The sequence below is a fragment of the Pavona decussata genome, unplaced genomic scaffold (genome assembly GCF_977016875.1).
Source record: "Pavona decussata unplaced genomic scaffold, jaPavDecu1.1 SCAFFOLD_156, whole genome shotgun sequence".
In the NCBI taxonomy this organism is placed as follows: Eukaryota; Metazoa; Cnidaria; class Anthozoa; order Scleractinia; family Agariciidae; genus Pavona; species Pavona decussata.
The window spans coordinates 2,645,925-2,664,420 of NW_028145568.1; the positions used below are offsets into that span (position 1 = coordinate 2,645,925).

The 18,496-nt window shown below is 39.5% G+C and overlaps 1 protein-coding gene and 1 long non-coding RNA gene across 2 annotated transcripts in view; both read right to left on the reverse strand.

Moving 5' to 3' along the window:
• LOC146465265 (uncharacterized) overlaps positions 1-18,496 on the reverse strand; it is a 283,446-nt gene that overhangs the window by 257,591 nt on the left and 7,359 nt on the right. The window lies entirely within an intron of this gene.
• On the reverse strand, positions 990-3,206 carry LOC146465281 (uncharacterized). Its single transcript, XM_085128726.1, has one exon. It carries the CDS (start codon positions 2,959-2,961, stop codon positions 2,170-2,172), a length of 792 nt encoding a protein of 263 aa, XP_084984852.1. The 5' UTR covers positions 2,962-3,206; the 3' UTR covers positions 990-2,169.

The following is an 18,496-nucleotide window of genomic DNA, read 5'->3' on the forward strand; positions in this document are numbered from 1 at the left end:
TTTGGATGGCCTTTTGTTTATGAATGTAGCTTGTCTTGTACCACAACATAGATGTCTTGAATAGTCCAAGGAAGACGTCCTCTTGCGCTGAATCCACCCATTCTCTGTAAGTAAATGTCTCGTTTTCCTCTTCCAAGGATCTCCCGAATTTGTATTATGCATTCCGATTTATAAATTAGCAACAAAAATGCAGGACTAACAGGCGAGGCAGAAGTGAAATACGGAATCAAAAAAGCCTTAACTCTTTGGAAAAGAACCGTCTCCAACGTTATAACGCAAACCGTTGCATGTGTCTCCCCTGGCCACTGTGACCAGTGGGCGTGGAATATGTTCGGAAGAATTCGATTGTAGGTGTCAAGAATAGAAATGTTCGTTTTAATTAGGAAGTAGATTCTAGAAAGAGAACAAAGGAGGCTATATAAAGAACTGATGCGGAGACTTTGTCTCGGTTATGATGAAGGGTCACGGTCATACGTGTATCGGTTTGAACCGCAATTACTCAAGTGAGGTGTGAACGTCTTTCAAGAGAATCTCTGCATGTTCCATATGCACCATGCAATGTGGTACGTGGTGATATTTGTTCACTTGGAAATAATGTTTAGCTATAGAATGGCCAAGGAGTAATACTAGTTGAAATAGAATAAAATAATAATAACAATAAAAAAATCGTGCCCGATTCATATATCCAATTTTATGTAACTGACCCCCATGCACCGTTAGACACAAATTCTGTTTATAGATGGTTTAAATTCTTCATGGGAAAATGTGCTCTTCCATAGAGCTGTATGTCTGTGGCTAAAATAGTAACTACTGCTAATACAATAATTGTTAATACCTTACTATTACTTTACAATAATACGAATATGGTAGAAGATTTCAGGGAGAAGAGAAGTCTAAATCGGCAATCAAGTTTTCAGCTTGCTTAAAATAGATTGATAATGAACGCATGAGGACTCTTGAGTGCATTTTGTGTGAAGAGAAAAGAACAATTTCAGTAGAATAACTTGTTTATTTTCGTAATTTTACCATATAAGGACGGGAAAACACGCAAAACATGATAACTTGAAGGCTCATTTAAATGTGGGACTTTTGATCAAACTTTTGTTGTGCTTCGGTGCAGTCTTTCTCGCGTAAGCGGTTCAACTTTAAATCGCACGTGTAAACCAGTTGCGATTTCATGATAGGGACAACATTTACAGACTTTGGCCGAGGCCTCTCTGTTTGGTCTTTCAGTTTCACATATACACATTTATTTGGTCTCTCTATCACTTAAATTATAATTTGACCATAGTGCATTCCCTGCTGAAAGTTAGAGCTCGCCAGTTATTGAACATTGTATTTAAATTTTCACGCATTATCCTATGTACCACCTCGTTTGTCTGAATAGAGTACACCAACAAGACAACAGACAATTCAGCTAACAAGCATTCAATCAGTTAAAAAACGAGTGAAGTTTTCACCAACAAACGCTCAGGACATATAATCCGAAACCACAACAAAAGGTCAATTCTGTTGTCCAAAATGCTGAAGGAGAAATCGTTTCTCCATCTTAGAGTAATTCGAAACAAATGGCTTAAGCCTGTTAGTCGCATGTTTTGACCATAAACTAACAATCAGCCAAAATTGAATCATCGTTCAGACATTTTCAATTGCAGAGCCCCGTCTAACGTAAATTACTAAAAACTATTTCATTTGATAATGCGATTCCAGAGTTTTGATAGGCTTAGGGACCATGGGATATCAGCCATTGTCGCATGCCCAAGAAATAAATTGGCCGTAGAATCTTCTTCTTGTCGTTGTGCAGAATAATATCATTAAGATTAAACAATACATTTCTTGGAGTTGTTTTAACAAAAGTTAAGGAGGATGGAGTGATTAAAGCCAATGCGGCGAGCTATATATCATCTGATATACAACGAGCGCTCGTGGAATAAATGTTAACTGGGTAAGGATCATACAGTAACAGTACATTTAATGCACTCAGTTTCATTAGGGTTTTCTACAAGTAATAAAAGACTTTCTGAATATCGAATATTTGGTGTTATCAACTGAGTTGATAAGGTAATTTGGCCACCATAAAGCTATTCGAGAGCTGGCGTTTCGAGAGTAAGCGCTACGGCAGAGTGAATTGCGATATCTCAAGAACACCATACTCTTTTCGATACAAGATCAATATCTTTGCACCCATTGACGCATTTCAGCCTTCTTGCCCACGAGAGGTCCGCTTTGCACTCGAGGGATAGGAATGGCCGAAGTGGGTGACAAATAGACGCTTTGATTGCCCTGAACAGGGTCACAATTTGGACAACCTTGCGAATCCGGCCCATCTACCTTCAAAACAGGTAGGCTTATTCGTCTTTGTCGTCCTAAACGTCCTTGGTTCCCAGCAATTTTGTCTTCCATTTGGTCAAACATCCATCCATTATATTCGGTTTTTGCTAATGGACTAGCCGACTGCTTCTTATTGCTCCCCGCGGGTTCTTTAGTAAACGCAGGCATACACGCATCCAAATCAACTTCCCTTTTCGCTACTTCGACCTTCCCGCCCTCAAGAAATTGTTCAGGCTTTAACATTATCGTCGAAGGCAGGGAAGCTTTTCTTCGGCGATTTAACCCCACAAAAGCGTTACTTGTGTTCGTTGTGTCCCGACTAACAGGAGTTTCGCCACAGCCTTTCCTGCGACGATTCAACAATACAGAAGAAGTGGCCATGCTTGGTACATCCTGAGCACCTTGTTCAACGCTTAACGTTTCACTTCCAGAGTTAACGGCATGCCTTGGAACATAGCTGCAAGATGAATGTCTTCGAAAGCGAGGTGTCGTTGTATTGCTGACAGAATCCCCATTGGCACACGCTTCTTCATTTCGTTCCGAAGAGTCATTAAATGCTCCAAAAGTTGGAAGTGAATCGTCTTGTTTCGAGCACATTTCATTCAGCGTTGATTTCGCTTTTCTACGCATAATATGAATCCATTTGGTCACGGATAAGTTGTCTCATTCAGTATATTTTGCCTGCAGCTATTCAATCACAAATTAAATTTCCTCTAAAGTGCACAAACAAAATGTCAACTGCTGGGTTCTCTCAGTGTGTTTGGTAGCATTAAACATTCTTAATCCCAAAACAGTTCATACTGATTGCACACTGATTAAAAACATTGACAAAATCAATAACATGACCAAGAAACAGCAACACGGGAAAGAATTACAAAGTGTTTTTCACTGATTTGAATAATTTCTTTTGTTAAAAGCCCATTTTGTAAGTATTACGCATCGCTTCCCTTTCAAAAGTTAAAAGTTCATATATTTTGACAAGTGTTGTAATTTGATGTTTTAAACGTATAATTTTTATGGGTTTTTTTACGCACCGTGACTCAGCAAACATAGAAACATAAGGTACCCAAATTAGCGTGGCTCAAAACGGCTTGTAGACTTTTCCCCTTCAGGGATGAATCCATGCACTCCGGTAGCTAATTGATTGTGAAATTTCCATAATTTTATTTACAATATACCAGCCTAGCACTGCAAATTTACGTGCACCCTCAAGCGCGTGGTTGTAACAGGAAATTCTAACTGAAAAATGACAACGGTTAATCGTGCTGAGATATCCTGACACTGTTTCAAAGCATAAAAGCTGGTTAATAAAAGCGAATTTTGCAATATCCTCGACATGTACAGGTTTCCATGACAACAATATAGTCCTTTGAGAACTTGACCTTGAGCCTTTCGTCAACCTTTACGATGTCTGTGGATAAAATAACGAAGTCTGCCGCGATCGAACGGTGTACTTTTCCTGTAGCGTAGAAATGTATTCTTAAGTTCTTCAGTGCTTTTAAATTAGCTTGTTCTTTTTTTCGTTATTATGCGTGAAACAGAAGGTTTCCATTTTGCTGTGCATCAATAAGACAAGTACATTATATTTTGAAAGGTTTTTAAAACTTTCAAAATTCACTTGGCAATGCTAGCAGGAGGTCAGTACATCAAACAGTTAACGCTGTACAATAAAATAACCAGAGGCAGGACACTTTACAAAGAAACGACCTATCCGTGACAAAATTAATTCAATTTCAGTTATGAACTCCACCGGTATAAAAAATGCAGGTACGGAAAGCTCGAACGTTTGAGCGCCTGAACAAACTACAGAAATGCGAGTTGGCATATTCATAAACAATCAAATGTATATTTTTCCAAAAAATCAGGGAGCACGACTTTCTCGAGCTTAGCACTTTGTCGTCCACAGAGATGCAACCCTCTTCATCATTGCGTTAGACGAAAGGATCGCAGCTCTGGTGCTTGGCAACAGTTACATGACCAACAAACGAGATCGAAAATGATGCCAAGCATGATTTAGCCAACCATATGTAAGACCCTAACTAATTGCGGTATGACTCAGATGATAGAGCGGTTAATTTTCTATTGAATGTCGAAAGTTATTCGCGTTTGCTTTGGTTTCGCTTCACTCCGCTCTATGATTGGTTAACAAAACTCGCGCCACTTTCTCAACCAATGAGAGACAAACCAAAATCAATCGTGACTTACTCGCAGCGTCTTCCTGCGCTTGGCGCTGGTAACATGTATTTGCTTTGAGTTCTGATTGGCTCATTGCGCTGTTTATACCTCTTGTGATTGGTCAAAGCGATTTCTTTGGTCTTGGCTTTACGAGTCCACTCAATTGAAAAACCTTTCGAATTTTATATAATCCAAATTTTTCTCGTTTCAGTCGATCGAAGCGAGTTGTTTTCCACTTTAACAGTCAGTAGTCAGTGAAGCCAACGTTTCAATTAGTGACCTAGGATATAATTTCTTCTAACAGTGTCACTTACTTCTTCAAACATACAGGTTATGAGAATAAGGATATGATCACCACAGATAAAATGTTTTGATATTTAGACAGATTCTCTTAACTAGTGCCATTATGGAAAATAGTGAAGACAGCATGCACGTTAGAGCGCTTTCAATTGAGTGTCGAAAGTAATTTCGCGATGGTTTGATCTTGCATTACTACGCCCTGTGATTGGTTAACAAAACTCGAGCCACTTTCTCAACGAATGGGAATCCAAACCAAAACCAATCGTGTTTTCGCCGCACGCGTTCTTCCGCGCATGGCGCCAGTTACATGTTTTTGCTTCGAATTCTGATTGGCTTGTTGTGTTGTTTACATCTGTTGCGATTGGCCAGAGTAATTACTTGGGTTTTGGTTTTACGACACTCATTTGGAAACCGCTCTAATATTACGGAACGCCATGGGTCTTTGGGCCTCTTCATATGAGCGTGGTCGACCGGGCTGGCCCGGTTTCCGAGATCACGCCTCGCCACTCTTTTCTTTTCAAAAATTTCGATGTGTTCATATGAGAAGGCGGGCTGGCCCGGTTACCGGGCTCATTTGAACAGGACCTTACTTGTATTGCACAAAACAATCATTTGAAAGCCGGTTGTCGAGATACATTTATTAAAGGTTTGTATTCAAACAGTTCCGGTGCATTAGCTTTGACACTGACTCGCACGGTCTGTCATTTAGTCTTTCAAATCAGCGAAAACATTATTTTGAAATCAACACCCTGGGGATGAATATTTTTTAAAAGTGAAAGAAGCACAGCTTCAATTTTACGTGATTAATTTTTACAATGTTTGCCTCTCTGGAACTCCACCGAAGCCAATAACAAATACACAAAGCCTTTCACAAAAGGAGTTTGATCTAATTCTCCAGTTGTTGGTTGACAAATTTAAGACAAAAGTACTCAGGACTTACTTTCTCTATTACTGGTTTTAATTCATTATTCAAACGCAAAACAGTAGAGAATTGCTCAATAATGTCATGAAATATCAGAAAATTAAAACATTTCTACCAAAAACCAAAGCACAATGAGATCACTTAAGCGGCTCAAAGTCTGGGGAGGGCAACGCACGAGAGGTGTGGCATAAATTACTCCGGTTTTGAGAAGCTTATGAACATTAAACACGCTCTCAGTATTTCTGAAGGTCACCCAAGGAGAACATTGAAGCAAAATACTTAAAATGTTGTCTCCTGTGTTCCCAGATCGTTTAGTTCCCTTTTAAAGGCACATTTGCGTCAGCTAATACAGTGTGATCTCTTTGAATGCTTTAGCTGAGAAGTTAAGTCGCAGAACTTTAAGGAAACGAAATATTTTTTCTCGATTTACCAGCTGTTGTTGGTTCTACGAAAATGCTCACTGACCTTGTAACGCACTTTTAAAGGGATAATAGCCCATCCGAAAACGAAAGGAATTTGTTTTTCCATTGTTACGAAATTTTGAGCTAATATCTTGCCGGCAAAACTAGAGGTTTTCTTTTTCAAGTATTTCTGAGGCGATTTAGGCCTGCCGAGAGATATCCACCGAAATGAACAGTTGGTTGTCCCAGTTCTTAGGCTCGCTGGTCTTAAAACGTCTTGGCAAGTCTCGAGTGCACGACAAAATATGACAAGTTTTCCCCTGACAAGTCTCCAGGTTCAAAAACTTGCGTTCTAGTTTTGATAAATACTTGCTGACCCTTGACACACGAACAAGTCAAACTTGTCAAGGAGAAACTTGCTCGTGTGTAACCACCCTCCGAAGCTGTTTTAATTTTAGTTTTCTTTTGGATTTTCTAGAAAATCTTCTAAGTTTTCGTTAAGTTCAGTAATGCTGATGGACTTTTACCATCATACTCTTTCACTTTCAACGCGCACTAGGATTGCGTATATTTTATTGACTGTCGGTATTGTTTTATCTATCATAGTAAAATTACTTCTCTCTTGTTAGTTCTAACGCATCCTTACCAGAATAAATGGTGCACCAGTCTCTCATGTCCAAATTCTCGCAAAGCTTGTCGACGTTTCTCAGGTGAAAAGAATCTTTAATTTGAAGGATTAAGCGATTTATTCCACTTCGCTAAGCCAACGTTTTATGCTGTCGTTTTTATCATAGTATGACTGTCTGTCGTTATACTTTGCAGACGGTATTTCTGCACTTGAACACGTTATAGTTGAAACGGAGTCGCAGTATGATGGACTGTGACTCGCTCCTAAATGTTCTCGTTTAGAACTCTGTTTCCGAAACTCATCCGTGGGAAAAACATTTACCCCGTTCTTAAAAGCTGAATCGCTCCCTCTCACGTCGTGAACTGCTCTTTCAGTGGTCCTTTCATCATGATTCCCGACTAAGGTGCTTTGGAGAGGTGCCGAATATTTCCGAAGTCCCTTGGTTTCACGAGTGACGACCGAAGGTACGAAAACACCGGAAGAAGTTGAAGTTTTCTTCTGTCGAAAGGAAAAACTGTTGTGGAGTGAACTCTTGCAATCAGCACGTGGTTTCCACAGATTGTAAGACGGAACTTCCGCAAAATTGTTTTCTAGAGTTGTGCTCTTTTCGCGACGAAATGGTAAACCAGTTAAGCTGTTCACCCCGAGGTCTGGTGAAGAATCCCTTCGGGCAAAACTGACACTTCGCCTTGAGTCAGTGTCTTGAGCGTAGCTAACGTTTATAGCTGCAAATTTCCTTGATATTCCTGGCTTGTGAATCCTGGTCTTCAAAGGCTTGTTTCCGTTTGCATCCATCTATGATTTGTCTGGTCCGGCAAAACGCAGTGCTTCGGCGAAACGATCCAAAGCGGGCAATGCTGTTAGCTTTTTAATGCTATGTTCATAACGAAACCGGACAAGGCAAGTGAACGTCGTCCTTCAAATCTTCGACAATGTACGGAATGCATCAAGACTTTTGTCAGTAATTTACTCGCTGACACTTGATAAGAATCAATTATGTACGTGCTGTCAGCAGGTTATTTGCATTTCGCACTTTCCACAATCTCTTCAAGCAAAGCACACAAAGATTAGAAGGATTAGTTTTCTATAAATAAAATAATTTGCATTCGTTTTGACCGTCTTTCTCGCAACTGATTTTTTTTTTCAAAAAGTTTCCGGGCATACAATAGACAAAACGTGTTTGTGGGTTTCAGTCGAACTACTTCCGACCATACACTATGCAATAAGGTCCAAAACTAAACAAACTTTGCGAAACAAGTAAGACAGCACGATTTATGAAACTTTTGTTGTTAGATCCTTCAAGCAAACAAACATTTCTAGAATGAAAAACTGAGAGTTAATTAAAGGCAGTTTGGATGGAAACGCAGCCCATGCAGGCATTTGATAAAATCAGATCAAACATTTAGTGATGTTTTCACTGATGCAAACCAAGAAAACAGAAAATACTGCACGCTATTAAATTATTTGTCTCCTTGCTATGGTCTCTTTGTTCATGGTCGATACTAATAATACACGAGCACAATTAACAATTGTTGGCGCTATTTTTGGACAGTTTGGAAATTGGTTTCTAATCGGGTTCATTTTCTCCCGTGAAAACTAAGCTCACAATTACCGACAGGTCTAACAAGAACGTTACTGTCAGATAAAGTTGTCTGCATCTTTCAAGTATTCGATAATTTTATTCACTGCAATAGCGGAACGTGACAGTAATGCAGTTAATTGTCTAGCAAAACAGGCAGACAGGCAAACACCTTGTTTGTTTTTCACAGAAACCTTCACTTTTCTTTTTTTTAATCTAGAAGACCTAGTCAATACACCATTTTAACCATCAGACACGCTTCAAGTTCTTAGCAGATGATGGGAAATTTTGTAAAACTTTTCAACAGTTAGAATTGTTAAGTAAGAGTACTGTAGAAAGATAATGCTGAAGCTATGTGCTGTAGTAAAAAGTATTCCACTATTTTCTGTGTGAAGTAATTAAAGTCACAGCAATTAACATCCAATCTCTCTTTGCAGTGTCAATATGTGGCGAGGCAGAGAGATCAAGAGTAAATGATATTCATCGATTATTAAAACCCGCCGACAGAAAAGAAAAATCACTATCTCCTGAGCTATCTCATGCAATTATTCCATTATTTCCGATGTGAACTAATTAAAGTCACAGTAATTAAATATAATTTCGAGATGAAGAGTAAGTGATATCCATCGATTGGTAAAACCCGCCGGCAAAAAAAAAAAAAAAAAAAAAAAAAAAAGAAAAGAAAAAAAAATCATTTCCGGAAACTGCTATCTATTGTACTATCTTATTCAATTATTCTATTATTTCTTATGTGAACTAATTAAAGTGGCTGCAATGAAATCCAATTTCTCCTTTCCAGTGGATCAACATGTGGCGAAAGAGAGAGACAAAGAGTAAAGAATAAACAATAGCACAGGAGACAGAGACTGGAGCTGAAGAGACCCTGGCCGCTTTCCATTCGACCAAAATTTTGGGTTTAAGCTGTTAAAATGCAAATGGCACACGTGTATCACAACGGAAATTTCGGAACAAACGGAAGACTTTTGAAGTCAAATGGATAGGTCCGTTTCGATTCGGTCCGACCGGAATATTTGGGACCACTTCTGGAGGTGGTTTACTTTGATCGGTTGGAGCGAAATTTTCCCTTCAAAAAGACTTTTGCTCTTGGGCCATCGTAGCTTGATCAGAAATGTAATACAAGCAGCGGTGATAAACAACATGAAGTGGGATCATTTCGATATTTTAGCGTCGGGCAAAAGTGATTATCACTGTAAAATCATGGAAAATTTGTTTATTCAAGAACCAAGGCTAGCTTTTAATGTCAACGTCAGCAGTGAGAAGCCGATGCTTTATTAAGAGTGCCTGACTGTAACTTTCGAGAATCGCTGGCCAAGCTTGAAAAATCGAAACTCCTGACAATTTGCCTGAAGTTTACTTTTGGGGAACTATCTTCGAAAATATTATTTGAATGTTCTGGAAATTTTTAGTTTTCGAGGATTTTGGAGAAAACGAAATAACGTGTTTTGCCTCATTAATTATGCAAACATCTCACTCAAAATTAGCCAAGTTCAATACGCTTGTGTTGAAACAGTACGCAACGCTAGAAAGCGAGGTCGGTTTTGAATAAGAGCATAACTCACATACGTTCTATTAATGGGACCTATGTAAACTTTTGTAGAACTTTGGAGGGTTTTATGGCTCTTTGAAAAATTGACATTTTGAGGACTTCGCGATGAGGCGAAAATTGAGTAAGTTTGAAGGTTTAAAATGCATCTTGGTATGTCAGGTATCGACTCGAGAGGAACGTTGTGAAAAAGCTTGGGTCTTCGTCTTTAATAATACGAAATAAAAAATCTGGGCAATCAATGCACGCGCTGACGAAAACCAAAGTTAGCGAGGCTTCGTTAACAAATTTGCATAATTAGCAACTGTTGAGAAAATGCTATATTGTGGCGACTCGGTGAAAACCCAGGCTATCTTCAAATGGTTATTTTACCCCACATTGCATTTGTCTGTTTCTCTTTCTTGTTTAATAACGTGGTAGAAAAGGTCTGGAAAAAAATGCGTGATTGGAAAAGAAAATATTCGTCAAATTCTGGTGAGAAATTTGCACAATGCAAATCTTCCAATAAATCTTTCTGCAAAGGAATCTGATTGGGAAGGTTTCGTTAAGAGACCATTTGACCGAAACACCCCACATAAAAGGAGTCAAAACAACGTTTAATAATTCGATTTTAACCAATTATTGTCGAATCTTAACCTTTAAATTAATAGTGCCAAACTGATACTCGCTATTGCGTTACCTGCGTCACGTCAGTAGCTTTCGATATGTCTTACAATGTAATGGCCACAAACCAACTTGTGCTGCGAAATTGTCAATTACAACAACGAGAAAAAAGACCTTTATTTAATGGCACATGAGTGGCTTTGATAAAAATAAAACGTTTACACGACACTTGAATCACGTTTAAAAGATACATGCTTGTCAAATGAGATGCGAAAGTTGGACATAGGGTCGTTCAAAGTGAATATTTTTAATTAAATCATGTTTGTTTACTGGAATGCATGCTTTTTCAAATAGCTAGTCCAACCTTCTTCAGTGACCTTCCAAATAATGATCACCCAGAATTGGGTCAGTCAAAAAAACTCTCTGTTCGTGTTGTTTGATACTCAGGGCTGTCAACATCACACGTCTCTAAATATGGAGAATATGACTTCCCCGGCCAAATCGCATCAATGGCAAATTCACGGGTTCAGGGGGGGGGGGGGGGGGGAATTACATTCCACATTACCAGAAAAAACGCTACACATTTCAGCTTTTCTTGTCAGGAAGTCGAGTCTACGACAAATGGCAAACTTCGCCAATTATCCGGGAGATTACAGACATAAATCTGGAGAAATCTGGAGATTAACGACATAAATCTGGGTCAAAATCTGGAGACTCCCGGATTATCCGGGAGAGTTGACAGCCCTGGATACTGTACCTTCGCAAGTGACTGAAAACAATGTCAGCTGGTACGCCATATTTTAACGTAATTACTGGTATGAAATATCACACATGCATGGATACACGCTTCAAAGCCTGTGTGCCAATTTCCGTTTAACAAAAAATAACCTACCTACAGTCCACATAATGGTTGTAGGGCATGCATTTACCTTTGTGGAATGTCAACAACAGAAACACGGGTATCTCATCGACACTGTAGACACACAATGTCTACCGCATACATCACAGGTAACCGAAGCTCTATGACCTTTGTTTGACCTTTATATTTTGATGTCACGATGAGTGTTACGCAATGGCGTAAATCATTACGGTTTGTAAACATACGTGTTCCAAACGTGTTAAGGAGTCGAAAATAAAGGGCATAAATTGAACAAAAATTGCTTACCTTGTCTCCTTGATCTCTTGCCAGTGTTTGTGCGCCATATTTTGGCCATTTTAGTACGATTCCAGTGGGTTTTTAAAGGTTTGCTGAACAATTTCCTCGCTCTATATCCTGCTATATATGTCCCCAAAAGGTTGGTCACTTCAATAGCAATAGTTTTCGTTGCAACGTCAACAATGAGGTCAGTATAAAGTCTGAGTCGCAGACAAAGGACTGCGGACCACGGACTGGGTATAAAGTAAGCCGACGACTTCGGACTACAGACTACGGACTGGGTTTAAAGGAGAACTGAAGTCTGAAAATCATATCTTTTTTGTATTCATTCTCAGTAAGTTTAATATGTATCAAATCAAGTTTCGGTAGTTGTTTTTGTCCTTTTATTTTTATTAATTTTTTTTAGAAACAAAACAAGGACTTGGAATAAAATAGTGAGGATCGACAGTGCAAACATAAAATCTTGCTTTATCTCAGCGAAACAGCTGGATTTTTAATACGCGCTGAAGAGAGCCGTCATTTTAGTTTTTAGCATTCATCTCAGGGCTCGATATGGTGAAAACTGGCGTGATTAAGGTTACTTCCATGTTTCGCGAGTGCCTTCAGGGAAATCTAGCGTACGCGCGCTGCTTTTGATAAAACCACGGAAAACTATATATCACTGTAAAGCTGATAAATTGAAGTTTGCGAAAATATCAATGTTTTTTTATTTTGTTGGATACATAAGCGCTCAGAGGCCTGCAAACTCAATACTAGCGACGTGTACTTAACTGAATTACCCACTCTCACGTAAAGGCGCAAAACCAAACAGACTGCACAATATAAATCAGGAGATAATAGGCTAACAAAGGTTGAGGTCACACTGGAGAAAGTTAACCATGGTAAACTCAAGTTTACCATGGTTAACGGCACCGCAAGTGTGACCCCCAATTTTCAGTTTACCATGGTAAACCTAACTCTGGTAAGTTGCCCTGACAACAGCGGCAAGAACAAAGTTGACTTGACCCCAGATAAGAATCTAGTTACCAAAAAAAAAAAGGTGGGTACATCTCTTGTCTATCTAAACCATGCATATTTTGTTGACAGTTTGTCATCTTTTTGGACAAACGCAGTAATTACAATACATTTGTGGATTCATATTTTATAAACATGAAATTTATTTTCCCGCTCATTGGCGCGTGTGTTTGAGCGAACAGCGCTAATTCTTCGTCCTTCACAACTTTTAAAATGAAGTCGAATGTTTCCCGTGTTACCCTGAAATGGTCTTTTCAAAGGGCTCGAAGGAGCCGGTTATCATACATTTCCTCAAGCCATCCCTGTGGTCGAGGGTAAACCCAGGCTTGCCTGCGCGCTCTTCTTTGCCTGTGTCTTTGCCGTCTACAAACCGCTGCACTTTCTTTGGTCCCAAGATCTAAATAGTTGTATGTAAGAAGGAAGCGAATTCTACATGCTCGTCTAAGCAGCAGAATTAAAAGCAAAATGGGAACAATTGAAAATACAACTCTCTCTTGTTGATCCATAATTTTATTACACGCCAGGTCACAGATCGGTGACTTACAGCCGATATGAGCTCACGCGACATGTCAACATTTAGTGTACTCGTCAGGTATAAGTTTACTGATCATGCGAAAGAGTGCACATGGAAAGCGTCAAATCTTTTTTGACAGCTTTACTATGGTAAATAGGTGGTTGCGCAATTTACCTTGGTAAAGCAATTTTTACCATGGTAAAGCCTCTAGTGTGACCTCAGCCAAAGTGTGTCAGGCTTTTTCTTTATTCCTATTGGTTTGTGAGAAAACCCATCCAAAAGATGGACAATGGAAAATTTTTGTAGTCCCGTCAGATGTTAACACGTCACGGGAAAAATATTTTGAATTTCGTAAAAGCCTGACACACTTTGATGCATTAATATCTGATGACCATTTTGGTCAAATTTCGTTGAAATCTGGCAAATCTACATACCCTATTAATTCATTTGAAGATGGGGAATTCGCGCAAAAACAAAAGCCGTGTTGTTTTCGCACCTCGTTAAAATACTTGTCAACACGCTCACGCTGCCGGCCAATCAAACACAAAGAAGCATTCCCTGGGGAGTTCTGTAAGCATTTAGTGTTACTGTAATATTATATAAGAGCGATTTCGTTATGGGAAAAGTTAAGTCTGGCGAGAGAAAGCCACCGGCTAAACCAAAACAAAGAAGAAAACGGCAGATAGACGCAGAACATGAAACTGGCAGCCCCAGCGGAGCTGACACGAGACACACACTTCTCACCGCTATCAGTACACGAGGCTGCGTGCTGAGGTTCGCTGCTTAATATTTTCAGCCGGTCAACAACGGCGTAAGTGGCTGGATTGTCGTCGGCATCTTCGATTTCGGACTCCGAACTGATGTTCGACTCTCCACTATCCGATTTTTCGTCCTTGAATTTCTCTACTGCCGAGGCAGTTATAGAAAATCTGACTGGTTGTACCAAGAACCCTTGTCGTTCTCCGACAGCTGAAGTTTTTTGGTTTCGTCAAATGATTTTTCGACCTTCTTTGGGGCGGGTTTTTTCTTTACTGTCACCCAAGGTGAGACTTTTCTAGTTTCGCTTTCTTCATAACAACCTTTTACGCAATGCTTCAATCCAAAAAGGAACGCTGTTTCACAGGAAAATTTTACATACAACGTCGTGACATGCGATGAACACGATGCAATCTCGTACCCAGAGTCTTCAGGCTTTTTGGTCAGCGGGGCAACGCCGGGAAGACTCTGGGGACATCGAATTTTATTACCGCAGGATTTCTGCGGTGAAACAATGGAAACCGTTACGGAACAGCCAATCAAAAAAATTGAATTTTTTCGATGTCCCCAGAGTCTTCCCGGCGTTGCCCCGCTGACCAAAAAGCCTGAAGACTCTGGGTACGAGATTGAACACGATGTAGACAAAAATATGCAAATTTGCCGGTAATTCAAGATCGCGGGTAAATTTTGCCGCGTAATATCTCAACACAGTCCCGCATAAATTGGATTATGACACCTTCGCTTGCTCACCGCTTTTCCTACAAAACTTTGTTTTTCAGATAGCTCGCGTTCATTTTTTAAGATTTCTAACGGCTGTTTTCACGAAACTTTGCATCCCTTTCTTGTTTTAACAATTATCTAAAAATATATATTTGAGAAAAATTCGACCTTTCTTCCCCATAAGTAACCTTAAATGCGCAAAAGGATGTTTGATGATCATGATCGTGATCAGCCAATGAGCCCACGTGCACAACCATCTAGATGTCGTACATAGACATATATGCAGTAGACATTTCGTGTATACAGTGTCACTGAGATACCCGTGTTTCTGTTGTTGACATTCGACAAAGATAAATGCATGCCCTACAGCCAATGTAAACTGTAGGGCGTGCAGTCAGTCCATAGTCCGTAGTCCATAGTCCTCCTATCCTAATACGAACTTTATGCCCACCCCGTGGTCTGCAGTTCTTCGTCTGTGACTCGTGTTTTATAATGACCGCGTTGTTAACGTCGCAATTTATTTCAAAGAACACTATTGCTACCAAAGTGACCACGATTTGGGGGATATATATCTATAGTGGGATACCGTATAGAGAGAGGAAAATTTTCAGCAAACCTTTAAAAACCCACTGGAATCGTACTAAAATGGCCAAAATATGGCGCACAAAACCTTGGCGAGAGATCAAGGAGACAAGGTAAGCAATTTTTGTTCAATTCATGCCCTTTACTTTCGACTCCAAAACACATTCGTAAATTCCCATGCAAACCCTTATAAATTTACGCCATTGCGTAACACTCGTCGTGACATCAAAATATAAAGGTCAAACAAAGGTCATGGAGCTTCGGCTACCTGTGATGTATGCAGTAGACATTGCGTGTATACAGTGCCGATGAGATACCCGTACCGCATGTATCTTTTAAACGTGATTCAAGTGTCATGGGAACGTTTTATTTTTATCAAAACCACTCATATGCCAGTAAATAAAGGTCTTTTCTCTAGTTGTTGTAATTGACAATTTCGCAGCACAAGTTGGTTTGTGGGCATTATATTCTAAGACTCATCGACAGCTACTGACGTGACGCAGGTAACGCAATAGCGAGTATCAGTTTGGCACTATTAATTTAAGGATACTTCCTGGGTTCGCGGGTGTCCTTTCGAAAAAAATTCTATGCGCGCAAGTTTTGATAAACCTCTAACAAACTATATGTCATTATAAAGCTTAATAAATGTAGTTTCCTGTAAAAAATATAATCTAGCGATCTTTTCCTTTTTTAAGTGCCAGGAGCCAGTAGAACCTCGAATCGACCGATGGTCGTTCCATTGAATTAATCGGTTATCGAACGTCGCGCGAAGAACGAAATCGCTGCACAGTGTTATTCACAAGGCATCAATCAACAAAAAGGTGTCAGGCTTTTTCGAAATTCTGATTGGTTATTTAGATATCCACGTCTAAAGTTTGAGTAGCAAAAAATATTTGAGGCGTGTTGCGTAAACGGTCGCCACGGGAAAAATATTTTGAAAATCAAAATTCCCTGACACCTTTTTGTTTGTCATTATTCCTCGAATCTTCTGACCAAATTTCACGACAATCCGTCAAAACTACATACCCTATTAATTCGTTCAAAGTCGATATACTCTGCCAAAATTCAAGTCCGAGTTTTCGCTCGAAAAAGGTTTGCAAGGAAAACAAGCCTCCACAGGAGATTATGACACCTCATTACGTGGCGAGCCAATCGAGCAACAGGACCCCATGGCGTCAACAACAATAGCACAGAATTTCGCGGAAAAAGTATCGCGTTGCAGACACGTTTTAGACTCCGCTGTTGTGATCGAGCGAGATGGGGAAAGTGGCGAAAGGAAAACGTAAAAATCAACCAGGAAAACGGGGAAAAACCAAGGCTAACGAAACCGAAAGCGCATAAGCGGAGGGTTTGAGGAGTGCACTGATATCAGAGATGAAATCTATTGGATAGGTCGTTCGTTTTGATTGCGTGTAATGTAATTTACGCTTCAAGCTAAAGCGATTATTCATTTCGTATCAAAGGAAATGTATAATGAGAGAAAATCGCATTTTTACTGTTATTTAGGTACGATGGTGATTTCCTCGTAAGAAATCTTCAAGATAGCGTGGAGCGGAGCAAAAAGCGAGAGAAAGGGCCACGCAGAACGCGCTATCTCCAGTGTTACACGTGGGCTCATGCGCTTCTGGTGAGTTCTATTTCATCGGTCTAATTCTTGCTGATTTTATGCCAGTGTTTCATTACAAACGCGCAGTAAAACGTTATTTGGTTTTATCTCGCTGCAGAAGAAAGAAATCGGCCCAGAGGATGCAGAATATGATATTTGATATTATCACAGGACGCTTCCAAAGTCTAATAGTAATACCCTGCAGGACTTTTGCACGGCAATCGACCTCTGTGTACTTGATCCAATAACAGTGGATAAATTTGAAGGCCGCTGCTCCAGTTCTTCGTGATCACCTTCGACAGAACCTTCAACGTCGACTAGAGTTTCTTGGTCGAACCAAGAGCCTTTGTTGCAAGATCATGTTTTCGATCTTCGCTGAAACCTATCTTTCCCTTTTTACTTAGGCCCTGGCTTCTTCCGGGATTTTATCCACAGGCTCTTTTCGTTTTTTGATGACTTTTCCATGTGGGAAGCGCGAAGAATATAAAATTCGAAGTGAGAAATTTTCTGCAGGCGAGATGTAAACAAAATATGCTTATTTTGAAATAAGAGCTCCCGGATGAAGCGTTTTGCCGCGAAAATTCCTCTGGGGCGTCTCGCACTAAGAAGATTATGACACCTTTTTCATTTATTTACCTTTATATGGAAATACGTTTTCCTAAATATCTCGCGCTTTTTTAAATATTTTTCAATTTTTTTTTCAGTAAATGTTAGATAAAATCCCCAAATTCTATATGGTCGAAAAAAATGTTTTTTCACTTTTTCACCCTATCGAACCCAGGAAGTACCCTTAAAGGTTAAGATTCGACAATAATTGGTTAAAATCGAATTATTAAACGTTGTTTTGACTCCTTTTATGTGGGGTGTTTCGGTCAAATGGTCTCTTAACGAAACCTTCCCAATCAGATTCCTTTGCAGAAAGATTTATTGGAAGATTTGCATTGTGCAAATTTCTCACCAGAATTTGACGAATATTTTCTTTTCCAATCACGCATTTTTTTCCAGACCTTTTCTACCACGTTATTAAACAAGAAAGAGAAACAGACAAATGCAATGTGGGGTAAAATAACCATTTGAAGATAGCCTGGGTTTTCACCGAGTCGCCACAATATAGCATTTTCTCAACAGTTGCTAATTATGCAAATTTGTTAACGAAGCCTCGCTAACTTTGGTTTTCGTCAGCGCGTGCATTGATTGCCCAGATTTTTTATTTCGTATTATTAAAGACGAAGACCCAAGCTTTTTCACAACGTTCCTCTCGAGTCGATACCTGACATACCAAGATGCATTTTAAACCTTCAAACTTACTCAATTTTCGCCTCATCGCGAAGTCCTCAAAATGTCAATTTTTCAAAGAGCCATAAAACCCTCCAAAGTTCTACAAAAGTTTACATAGGTCCCATTAATAGAAAGTAGGTGAGTTATGCCCTTATTCAAAAACGACCACGCTTTCTAGCGTTGCGTACTGTTTCAACACAAGCGTATTGAACTTGGCTAATTTTGAGTGAGATGTTTGCATAATTAATGAGGCAAAACACGTTATTTCGTTTTCTCCAAAATCCTCGAAAACTAAAAATTTCCAGAACATTCAAATAATATTTTCGAAGATAGTTCCCCAAAAGTAAACTTCAGGCAAATTGTCAGG